At 48.8% G+C, this 12,181-nt stretch overlaps 1 protein-coding gene across 1 annotated transcript; it reads right to left on the reverse strand.

Annotated features, from left to right (window-relative positions):
• Positions 1-1,292: 1,292 nt before the first annotated feature.
• Positions 1,293-10,864, reverse strand: ptena (phosphatase and tensin homolog A). Its single transcript, XM_058058950.2, has 10 exons — positions 10,426-10,864; positions 6,147-6,231; positions 6,025-6,069; positions 5,907-5,950; positions 5,581-5,819; positions 4,508-4,649; positions 3,533-3,601; positions 3,119-3,285; positions 2,126-2,383; positions 1,293-2,040 (listed from the first exon to the last, which is right to left on the reverse strand). The coding sequence occupies exons 1-10, from the start codon at positions 10,502-10,504 to the stop codon at positions 1,855-1,857; spliced, it is 1,314 nt and encodes a 437-aa protein (XP_057914933.2). The 5' UTR covers positions 10,505-10,864; the 3' UTR covers positions 1,293-1,854.
• Positions 10,865-12,181: the final 1,317 nt, after the last annotated feature.

Below are 12,181 nucleotides of genomic sequence, written 5' to 3' on the forward strand. Positions count from 1 at the left end.
GCTAAGTCAAAGAGTTTGTTGGTAAAAGGGGGCCTTGGTGGTGTCCGGTGAGATTAGGAGCCACGTCCACGTAATCCCACCTCAATCCAGGCCAAATAAAAGCGCTCAGTCAGCATGTTGGAGATGAAGCCCCCCTCCCCTCAGCAGGTGGGCTTTCCCTGCCAGGGATTACTTCCAGCGTCCGTCTGCTGGCTCAACTCCTCTTCTTTGAAAGATAGAGCCGGAGTCTGTTGCAAGAATGAAATGTTATTGTGCATAAATCAAGTGGAGATGTGGATGTATGGTAGGCTCCAGCACAGCCGCCACCCTGCCCAGGACAAGAGGAATAGAAAATGATCATCATCATTTGGGGATCATCAGCGAGAATACAAAATCATTCTTCATGTGTTTTGCTTGGTTTTCTGTTGGATGTCGAGCCCATCAAGGACGACACGTCTACGACACGTCTACGACACGTCTACGACACGTCTACGACACGTCTACGACACGTCTACGACACGTCTACGACACGTCTACGACATGTCTACGACACGTCTACGACACGTCTACGACACGTCTACGACACGTCTACGACACTGAGTGTTTGGTGGGGAATATTGGTGGAGAAGCATGATGATTATTTGCTGTCTTTCATCCATGGGAAGGAGGTCCCTCTTCTACACGCCCCCACCAGTCATGTCGCAGACGTCTCCTTTCATGTCTCCATGCAGCACATCAGGGTGGGTGGGGGGGGTACTATCATGAAAGATGCATATAGGTTATGATCAGGACACGGGGGGTGGGGTGCTTTGGTCTGGGTCTTCTGCTGGCGACACAGACGCTAATCCTCTTACTCTCTCACTGGGGAGACGCAAAGTGGAGCGGGCTGGCCTCACCGTGCCCCCCCTGCACCCTCGGAGGATCCAAGCACTCATGTGGAAGAACGTCCTTGGCATGAATCCCAAGGTCAGACTGGAATGCTAACAAAGATTCACAGCCACATGATCAAATAAACTCTAGCATGTGACACCATCATAGAGTGACCATCATAGAGTGACCATCATAGAGTGACCATCATAGAGTGAGCATCTCCTGGTGGTACTCTCCCGCCGCATTACTGTCCTTCTCCTGAAGGTCCTCGTCCTGATCCTGACATGTCCATACGTAGGTACGGCTTGTGGTGATGCCAAGGTGTGTAAAGAAAGCAGCGTGTGCTTCTACGTGTAATGATGATGTCATGTTATGTCATGGCGTGATGCCACGTGACAGGCAGCACGTGCTGGCCAGATGAGGGTATAGCAGCAGCCCGAGCGTTTTGTGTATGATATTTTATTCTCTTAGGATAAAAAAGATGAACAATTACACGGGATGCCTTGTTCTGCATAATTTAAAGGTATACACAGTGGGAAGAGGAATGGCAATGCTTTGTAGACATCTTCACAACCCCCACCTCCCCCAATAAAACCCGGGCCTGCATGCAGTTTGCGCTGCAGAGGCCAAAAGTCATGTGACCAGCCTGCAAAGAGCACGAGAAGCATTCACAGTAAGGAGGATGAAGATAAAAGATGAGGAGTGCAGCACTGGCCTTGCTTTCCACACGAGGAGCAGCGTCGTCCCAGCAGATCCTTCAAGTGTGATTGTGCTGCTCCTTCATTGTCTTTCTGGCGGAGAAGCACGTGTAGTGTACACACATCCAGCATATATATATATGTACATATACACACCACACATACGCCACCTTTCCTGGACGGCCCTGCCAAACAAACATGGCCTCTGACGCCGTGGGGAGGGGGGGGGGGGGGGGACAAGCTTTCTATTCAAGTTTTCTCCTCTCCTGGTCCATCACTCCTGCGGCCTTGGTTGGGCGTGCAGAGGTCACACCTTGGTGATCTGCGTGTGCTGCTCTTCATCGAAAGGTTCGTTCTCCGGATCAGAGTCAGTGGTGTCAGAGTATCGATAATGGTCCGGCTCGTTGTCGCTAACGTCCGGCGTGACCGATGTGGACGTGCTGGCCTCGGAGTTGGAAGGCTCCTCCACCGTTTTGGTGAAATACAACTTCACCTGGGAGTGACATTTGAAAATAAAGGTCAGGCGCTGCGTCCCACACGTGTGTCACACGCATCCCACACGCCACACATGTCGTTACCTTGAAGTTGGGCGAGAAGTAGCGGTTAGCTTTGTCCTTGTTGGCCTTGTCCAGGTCGTTTTTAGTCAGCGTCAGGATGAGGAAGTCCCTGTCACCCTCCCTGCACTCGGCACTCGGCAGCTGGCACTGGCCCCCGCCGACGCCCGCCTGCTGCTGCTGGCTCTCCACGTTGTTCACGGCACCGTTCTCCAGCTTCTCCGGGTTCTCCTCCGGCCCAGGGATGAAGAAGGTGTTGACCCAGAAATGAAACATTTTGTCCTGGGGAGAAGAACAGTCAGGCAATCATTGGGTCAACAACAGGTCCCATCTCTAAAGTAGTCAGGGTGCAGCTAGATACGTCTACGGCCGCCATCACCTGGCCAGCAGGAGGACAAGAAGAGGCTGGGCTGGACGGCTTCCATATTAGCCCTGTGATTGGCTGGTGGCTAAATCACCTTCCATTCTGGTGGGTCTGACAGCCCACTTAGAGATTTACTCCAGTACGGCACGAGTGCCGCTGGTGCAGGGGGAGCCGTGGTTCATGGAAGGGAAACCTTTCCCAAGTCAAAAAAGCCAAACACGCAGTGCCTTGGTGAGGACGACATTGCTGAAGAACGTACGGCTATGCTAACTATTCACAATGTCTGATTGCAGCCCTGTCTTCTTTCCACACCTCCACCACCTCCATCACCTCCATGTGCTACCAGCCCGCCAGGGTATGGGCCACCCATCCAGCAGGGATGAGTGTTGCATGTGGGATTTGGTGTTGAGTGATTGACGTGTAGCGTCTGTGCCAGTGACTCCCTGATTGGCTTCCTCGCCCCCAACATCTCACATCAACATCTCTGCTATGATTTTGTGGAAGATGAAGTCCATCCATGCATTGTTAAAGAGGTGGAACGTGCACGGACGGATGAGAGGAATAAAGGAGCGCTTGGTGGCGTATTAGCATGATTGCTGGGAGCAGCCCCACTTCTAACGTACGTCCATCTCTAGTCAGGTGAGCCTACTGACCTTCTTCATCATCTTGTTCTGCTTATGGAAAAACTCCACCTTGATGTCACCGCAGACAGGCAGCGGCTGCGGGAACTCGAAGAACATGTGCTTGTCCTCACGCCGAGTGTGGGTGGGGTTGGACGTGTGGATCTTCACTTTGAGTTGGTACACCACAAACTGGGGATCTGGCAGAAGATAAGCAAAAGTGAAGCGGACGGAGATCTCACCGTTACTGCATGGAGGGAAAGCATGCAATCAGAGACCCAAAACCATAGATGCAGGACCCTATTCTGATAGACTTTAGCTTTTGGGTCTGGTTTGGTCCTGCGGGTAGAGCGGGTCTACCATGTGCTAGCTACAAACCGGTCCTGCCTGCGGGTGCTGGGTCTCTGGGGCCTTTGCACAAGAGGACAATGAAAGGAGATGATTTACCCCAATGCCAATTCCCTTTCCTGAAGCCCTGGGGGGTCGGCTCGCTCCTGTTCTTAACGGTACTGTCCCCTTAGAAAGAGAGAAGGGAAGATGGTCACAACTCGCCTGGGGGGGGGGGCAGTAGGATGCACACTAGGATGTTTGCTGGCACAGGCAGACATTGGCACCGACTGGGATTCCACTTCCAACCCAGATACCACGTCTGACTCCTGGGCCTTTCTTCAGGACAGGAAGGAGGAAGGAGGAAGGAGAAGCCATACCAACAAGGCCCGTATGAGGTTCTCATACCAGACATGTACAAGGTACATGCAGTATTTCTGGATGTATGCATACGTTTGTGGGTATGCGTGCGTGTATACACGTATGTTCCAGTGCAGTCTTCAAAAGAGGCTTATATGTTAATATATCTAAAATATATTATTCATACAAATACAGATATTTACCAACTATGAACTCTTTTAGTTTTTAAAGTAGAACTGTGTTTGGTGTCATTCAGTTCTTGCCAACGCTCCAACAAAAACCTAAATGAACTAAAGGTGGGGCATAAGTAACCATACGCTGTCAATCAAATGAATCCATTTCCTCCAGGGTAGTATTTTACATGCAGAAGACCTATGATTCCATTTCCTTTATGAATGCATTGCCTGAATGAAGATGAAGCATCCATGCAACATCTTGCATCATCTTCCAGCCAGATGATGCCTGCTCAGTAGAAAATGTAGCCACGTCTACCCATCATCTCAAAGCTACACTTCCAGGTCAAGTTGACCTTGAGGAGCACCAACAAGTGGAGAAGCTCATGAAGAAGTGAGGTGGCCAATCTCTTGAAGAAGAAGCTCTAAAGTGGACCATGTGATGTCCCACTGTGCTGAAATGCAAGCGTGGGTGCAGGACTCCCGTTCCTTGCGTGTTTGTGTGCGCGTGCGACTACGACCTAGGTTGCCATGGCAAACGTTGAGCAGGAGCGTGACTCACTGCAGGTGCCCCCACTGAACATGGGGAGCGTCTCAAACACCATCTTGTGGAAGAGCAGCGCCACGGGCTTGTACTCCAGCTGGTTCTTCAGTAGGTAGCTGTAGTAGTAGACGTAGCGGCGCTGGCTCGGGATGGTCACACCCTGCAACAACAAGCAGTGAGCTGAAGGAGGAGAAAGGTCAAGTTCGCCTAATGAGCTGAAAGAGTCCAGTTTTTGGAGATGGAATGTTTGATGGCTCCAGCCTTGCCGTTTGGAGGATATTTGCATATTTAGAGCACTGACAACATACAGAGAACATACTGCAAAGTCAAAATGGAAGGAAGACCTGGGGAGTTCAGGGAACGCAGGTCTTCTGGGTGCTACAGTAGGGGGGGGGGGGTCTGTGGCCACAGCGTGTGGTGTTACGATGCAGAGCCACTGAGAGGTTGGCCTTTTTGGTTTGGGATGCAAGTGTACGAGTCTTTGGAAGGAATATTGATTTGGGAAGCCAAACTCTTGGGTACACCAAGTAATCCCAGCAACCAGGCTGAAATCCAACCAGACCTGGGACCTGGGCTGACGGGGACCATGAGAGGCTAAGCGAGTGTTGATGCACTCTACTGCTGATGGGGAGGCAAAGCATCCCGAGCCCTTCACTTCCAATTTAACAGGACTTATTTCAACCGCGGGTATTTTAAAGGTGTGTCAGCTTTTATTTTGCATCAGTCACATGCAGGAGGAACCCTGACGTCTTGAAGGCTTTATTGTTCCTTCCTTGCATGCGTGATTGAGATGCATGCCCATGCGTTGTCTGCATGTAAAGCTACAGTTGGAAAAGCAGAGAAACCTGTTTTGTGTAATCATTTCTGGCTTTCTGGAAAGGATAATTGGCTTGACGTGATTGTTTATTCATGGGGCAAACGGATGCAGCCAGCGTGTGTTTGGGTTCGAGTCCGGCCTTCTGGAATGAGTGAGTGATGCTTAGCAAGCTTCCACTGCATTGTCTTGCACTTCTCTCGCAAAGCGGGGTTTCATATTTGGGGCAGTGCAGCATTCTAGACAAATGTGACAAGATGCGTTGTGGACCTCTCACCTTCTTGTCTCTTGTCCTGACTTCTCCATAAAAGTCCAGCGCTTCTTGGGCCTCCAGGAACTTGCCGCGGTGCAGGAGATAGGCGCAGATCATAACTCCCGTGCGGCCCTTTCCGGCCTTACAGTGGATGGCTGCCACGTGATTGTCATCCTCACTGAGCCACTGGTCCAGGTCTTCACAAAAGGGCTTGATGAGCTCCAGCTGAGGGGGGTTGTGGTCTTCGAAGGGGTACTGTGCAACTAACGGTGCAGAGAGATGCCATGGGATTGAACGTGAAAGTGTTTGGAGCTAGCTAGGAAAAGTAGAGGAGGAATGAGGAGGCGTACCTCTGCAGTTAAATTTGGCAGCGTCGTAGTGTCTTTCTGCGCAGCTGGAAGGTCAACAACATCCAGTCAGAAAGCACACATGGAAAACCAGGCAGTGCAAAGAATGGCAAACACTTACAGGTTGTAGATTTTGTAATGGTTTTTATGCTTTGAGTCCAAGAACCTGTTGAAAAAGGAGAGGGGAAGTGAAGAGCAAATAGTAGCGTATCTAGCAGGCGTGGCGTGCATGCAGCAACTCACCGTACTACGTCATCTATATTGTTTCTGTACACGCCTTCAAGTCGCTCGGCAGGAAAGCCCATGGCGATGATGTTTGGGTAGATGTCTGCTCAGCCAAGGGTCAAGGAGCTGAACAGTATGCATGTCGCGTACACAGGCGAGGGGGCTCACTGATTGCTGGGGATGCAATGAATGACTTGTTTCACTATTGAAAGAGACCACACCGCCCCCCAGCATGGTGGTGCACCAACGCAGGCGTGGCCGCTACACCCCGACTTCGTTTCAAGCCAACGTCAATACCGTGGTGTCATTGGAGCTGCAGCTAGACGCCAGCGCGGGAGGGACACTTGTGTGTGTTGCCGGGGTGACAGATGGCCTTGACGCTGAGGAGAAAGGACACCAGGATCTGCGCTCCTGCCAGAGCCTGAGCAGGCCCACGTGGACGCACAACAGCAGAATCTCTGCTCCCTGACCCGTGTGTTCATGGAGTGCAAGCTGGACTGGATCAGCAGGAGGACTGCAATGCTTCAGTATAGACTTGACTGGACTCACACACTGATTGATCCATACTGAATGGAAATGACACTTAGCTGCATCTGAAGCATGAAAGCACACGGTGAAGGTCAAAGTTTACAGTTAGCTTTCTATGGTACCAATCCCTTTGTAAAAGTGCTCAGTGCTTTTCTGTGCATCACAACATGAGAAAACCAGTTAATATGAGCTAGCTCACAATGGATGTCATGGGAAATACTTACAGTATTTTTGATGCTAACGCCTTCACAAAAAAATTTACCAAAACATACTATTTCAGGATATTTTTTTGAGATCTATCACAATACGATATAAAATTATAAAAATGCTACAAACCTTGAGCGATATCATGAAATACACGCGTCAAATTGTAAAACACGTGTTTATTGGTAAGAAAGCGTCTACCTGTTCTAACGGATGTCAGCCTCTGCACACGTTTCTACTAAATCTTCAACAACTGTCATGCCTGTGCTTGTTATTAAGGAAGATGTAGTCACCCATGCCATTCCAACCGCATATGGAAGATATTTATGGCACTTGTTTGGTTTACACATGGGGCAAACAGCACTCTTATTTTGAAGGACGTTCACCAAAGTGTGTTCCGTGTGGGGAGAATGTCTATTTACAGGTAAGATGAGCTACGTTAAAAAATAAACGTGCTCCTCTTATTAACCTAAACTACGACAGAAATGTTTTGCATGGTTGAATATTTATTCCTTTTAAAGTTGATAACGCTGAATAAATGTGTGTTTAAGAAAGCTGAATCCCACTGTGTTCAGTGTTTACATTTCAATAAATATTTCTTTAAACTTGAGACCTGTAATATTTGTTATTGCCATTTTTTCATATAACATCATAACCCCTACATCAGTGTAAGAATACAGTACATAACTGTGTGTGTGTATGTTTATTAGAGTGTTTTTTTTCTTAACAGAATCCAATTTAGTTTGAGTTTTGTCTTTTTTTGGTTTATTGAAAAGCACTTAGTATTCCAATGACAATGCTAAATAATATTTAGAACTTAAAGTTGATTGCTTTGGATACCATGTACTTTCATTATTATGCCATATAATTAATGGAAAAACAGGTCTGAATAATAGTGACAATAATAACTATCCAGCCAAATGTGTTATCGTGACAGGTCTAATAATAGAAAAACAATAAAGAATGTTTCCATGTGGCCAGCGCCTTCCATACATACGTCTTCCACAAACGCAGCAACATCTGCACCCCCTGTAGACCAGCCATCACACTGACTTACATTTGTCTGCATCAATGAAGGGATTGGCACGCTACAGATGTTGGAGTCCCTCAGGGATCAAATCTTGGGACCATGCTATTTGCTCTCTCCCTGGTCTCACTTAACACACCACTCAAAAAGCATGGCATCTATCATTTGTATGCAGATGACTGCCAGCTGTATTTGCCACGCTCTTAAAATGACCATGCCCCCCTGACAGCCCTTCTGGAGCGCTAAAGCCATGTGATGTCTGGTTGGCCCAGAATTCCTTAAGGCTCAATGAGGACAAGACTGAAGCTATCCTCCTCAATTGCAACGGCCCCCCCATGGACATCAGCCCCCTCAAAAACGTTTGTCCGCCAGCCTTGGCATGGTAATAAGACAGTGACTTTAAAGTTTTACAATAAATCCTGTTATCTGTGGCTTTTATCAAAAAATAAATCATTTGTATCCTTGTAACACTTCAAACAAGTCCTGCACGCTTTTATTTCATCACTTCTTGACTACTTTATTCTGGAATGAGCCAGAAATGACTCTCCTGCTTACAGTTAGTCCAGAACTGTGCAGCACAGCATTTAAAAAGGAAGCAAAACGAGAGATCATATCACCCAATTCTCATAAATAAGGTCTGGGTCTAAGTTCTCTGAGGACAGGACACACTTCTCACTGGTGGTAGTAGGGTGGCATGAGTGCGGGCTAGTGGTGGTGGTAGTAGGGTGACATGAGTCCAGGCTACTGGTGGCGGTGGTAGTAGGGTGGCATGAGTGCAGGCTATTGGTGGTGGTGGTAGGGTGACATGAGTGCAGGCTATTGGTGGTAGTAGGGTGGCATGAGTGCAGGCTATTGGTGGTAGTAGGGTGGCATGAGTGCAGGCTATTGGTGGTAGTAGGGTGGCATGAGTGCAGGCTATTGGTGGTGGTGGTAGGGTGACATGAGTGCAAGCTACTAGTAGCCGTATGGTGACATGAGTGCAAGCTACTAGTAGCCGTATGGTGACATGAGTGCAAGCTACTAGTAGCCGTATGGTGACATGAGTGCAAGCTACTAGTAGCCGTATGGTGACATGAGTGCAGGCTATTGGTGGCGGTGGTAGTAGGGTGGCATGAGTGCAGGCTATTGGTGGTGGTGGTGGTAGGGTGACATGAGTGCAAGCTACTAGTAGCCGTATGGTGACATGAGTGCAGGCTATTGGTGGTAGCAGGGTGGCATGAGTGCAGGCTATTGGTGGTGGTGGTGGTAGGGTGACATGAGTGCAAGCTACTAGCAGCCGTATGGTGACATGAGCGCAGGCTATTGGTGGCGGTGGTAGTAGGGTGACATGAGTGCAAGCTACTAGTAGCTGTATGGTGACATGAGTGCAAGCTACTAGTAGCCGTATGGTGACATGAGTGCAGGCTATTGGTGGCGGTGGTAGTAGGGTGGCATGAGTGCAGGCTATTGGTGGTGGTGGTGGTAGGGTGACATGAGTGCAAGCTACTAGCAGCCGTATGGTGACATGAGCGCAGGCTATTGGTGGCGGTGGTAGTAGGGTGACATGAGTGCAAGCTACTAGTAGCCGTATGGTGACATGAGTGCAAGCTACTAGTAGCCGTATGGTGACATGAGTGCAGGCTATTGGTGGCGGTGGTAGTAGGGTGGCATGAGTGCAGGCTATTGGTGGTGGTGGTGGTAGGGTGACATGAGTGCAAGCTACTAGTAGCCGTATGGTGACATAAGTGCAGGCTATTGGTGGCGGTGGTAGTAGGGTGACATGAGTGCAAGCTACTAGTAGCCGTATGGTGACATGAGTGCAGGCTATTGGTGGTAGTAGGGTGGCATGAGTGCAGGCTATTGGTGGTGGTGGTGGTAGGGTGACATGAGTGCAAGCTACTAGCAGCCGTATGGTGACATGAGTGCAGGCTATTGGTGGCGGTGGTAGTAGGGTGACATGAGTGCAAGCTACTAGTAGCCGTATGGTGACATGAGTGCAGGCTATTGGTGGCGGTGGTAGTAGGGTGACATGAGTGCAAGCTACTAGTAGCCGTATGGTGACATGAGTGCAGGCTATTGGTGGTAGTAGGGTGGCATGAGTGCAGGCTATTGGTGGTGGTGGTGGTAGGGTGACATGAGTGCAAGCTACTAGCAGCCGTATGGTGACATGAGTGCAGGCTATTGGTGGTGGTAGGGTGACATGAGTGCAAGCTACTAGCAGCCGTATGGTGACATGAGTGCAGGCTATTGGTGGTGGTAGGGTGACATGAGTGCAAGCTACTAGTAGCCGTATGGTGACATGAGTGCAGGCTATTGGTGGCGGTGGTAGTAGGGTGACATGAGCGCAAGCTACTAGTAGCCGTATGGTGACAAGAGTGCAGGCTACTTTTGACAGATCCACACCGTTCTAACACGCTTGACGATAGCTAAGTGTAGCTAGCTCACTAGCAGCTAGCACTGGGCGCACTTACCGACAATTCAGATGACTCCCCAGCACGCAGACATCAATGCAAGGGTATTGACCAACATGCTGCAAAGAAAGAAGTGATGGAAGGATACATGTTAAGTCCAGGTCGAAGCCGTCCTCCTGGTATCTCCTTTTGTTCCGGCTGACAATTTCCTTAATAATGGCAGTCATTGCAGCGGCCGACAGGAGTCTATAGCAAGTCAATGATGAAAGCAGCTTTTGTTTTGTGCGGGTTTTAAAGGTAGTCTGCTCGGCGGCTCTGGGCGAGCTAACAGTGGCTGTGGCTCGGATTAGACAGGGTTCCTCCGGAGCATAAAGACGGGCCTTTGCTATGCTTCTCTTCGGTGCAGGGCCCACTTTCCCCGATCCCGATCTTGCCAATATTTCCCGGTCAAACACATGCAGCCGTCCACAAAAACACGCCTCGAAAATGTCAAGTTCGGTCCAAAGATGAGGCTGAATGACGGCGCGAGAACCCCCCACCCCCAAATAAAACCACTGGGACTGGTGGGCTCGCTTGCTAGCTCGGTAGCTAGCTAGCTAGCTAGCTGTCTAGCTAGTTACAAAAGCTAGCTTCCTTTCTTTCGATCCAGAAAAGGCTCCTAACGATTCAACATTGTCTCGGATCGCCGGCAGAGACCATTGCTGGAGGAGAAAAGTGACAGGCTCCACCGTAGATGTGTACAGACTATACAAAAATCAGCAAAATGCACAGATTGCTTTGACAGCTCCGTCCCGGGGAATCATCTTTCTTTTTGTCGCTCCAGCTGAGCTCAGGCTCCCATCATGGCCTCCGCCGAGGAAAAAAGAATCTAGAGCAGGCAGGCCTTTTACTTCTCATACCCCTCCGCCTCCTCAATGTAGTCCCACGCTTCTATCGCAGTTTGCCTCGGTGGCATCAGTCAATCGCTTCTACGCGTTTTCAATAACACATCGACACTAATTAACGCATTGGATTAAAATAAAAGCGTTAAAAGTGAAACAACCAGTCTAATGTATGAAGGCAGCGGAAGGATACGAGCACATCACGGCCCCTTTCTGTCAAAGTGATCATGTGTGACTATAATTAGGGAGGTTTCTCGCATAATGTCACTTTTCCAAGCTTACTACTTCACAAACAAAATCCTTCTATCATCCTGACAATTACATTCAAAAATATATTATTTTTAAATCCCAAAACGTCTTCTTCAAGAAAGCCAATCAAATTTCTCACAGTGGGAAATAGAAGCCAACCGAGCTAAACCGAACCGAACCGAACCGAGCCAAGCCAAACCGAGCCGAACCAAGCTAAACCAAGATACCCAATAAACATAGGCTGTGTCTGAATCCCGGGTCTGCATCCTAAAAGTGCGCATTTGTAGGCTCCATGACGTCATCGTGCTGCGCGGAGGCCCCTCCAAATGCGCCCCCCCCTCCTCCTCCTCCTCTTCCTCCATTGGGAAGAAGCCTGCATTCCCACCAACCTTCGTGGCCCATCATATCCCAACATTCTTTGCGCGCTTCCGTCCAGCCCTTCAAAAAGTCAACTTTACGGTGCAAAGCCGAGAGAATCAATCATAAGTAATGATTCATTCGTAAGTATCCGTTTGTTAGTAAATGCCAAGTATTGATTTATTTTGCGTGAGTAGAGTTTGAAGTGTGAATGTAAAGTCATACATTGTGAAGAGATTGTCTAGTAGATATCTAGTAGATATTTACTATGTATACATCTCTCTGCTTCTAGTAGATATCTAGTAGATATCTAGTAGATATTTGCTATGTATACGTCTCTCTGCTTCTAGTAGATATCTAGTAGATATTTACTATGTATACATCTCTCTGCTTCTAGTAGATATCTAGTAGATATTT

The sequence above is a fragment of the Doryrhamphus excisus genome, linkage group LG20, assembly GCF_037039965.1.
Source record: "Doryrhamphus excisus strain RoL-2023G ecotype Guam linkage group LG20, RoL_Dexc_Guam_v1.1, whole genome shotgun sequence".
Classification (NCBI taxonomy): Eukaryota; Metazoa; Chordata; class Actinopteri; order Syngnathiformes; family Syngnathidae; genus Doryrhamphus; species Doryrhamphus excisus.

What these genes read in the sequence shown, in the direction of transcription:
- ptena (XM_058058950.2), bottom strand. Translation starts at nt 10,504, where the DNA reads ATGACTGCCATTATTAAGGAAATTGTCAGCCGGAACAAAAGGAGATAC. An exon ending in AATATAGATGACGTAGTACG is followed by an intron (nt 6,070 to 6,146) that starts GTGAGTTGCTGC and finishes CTTTTTCAACAG; the next exon opens with GTTCTTGGACTCAAAGCATA. An exon ending in AGAACAAGATGATGAAGAAG is followed by an intron (nt 2,384 to 3,118) that starts GTCAGTAGGCTC and finishes TCTTCTCCCCAG; the next exon opens with GACAAAATGTTTCATTTCTG.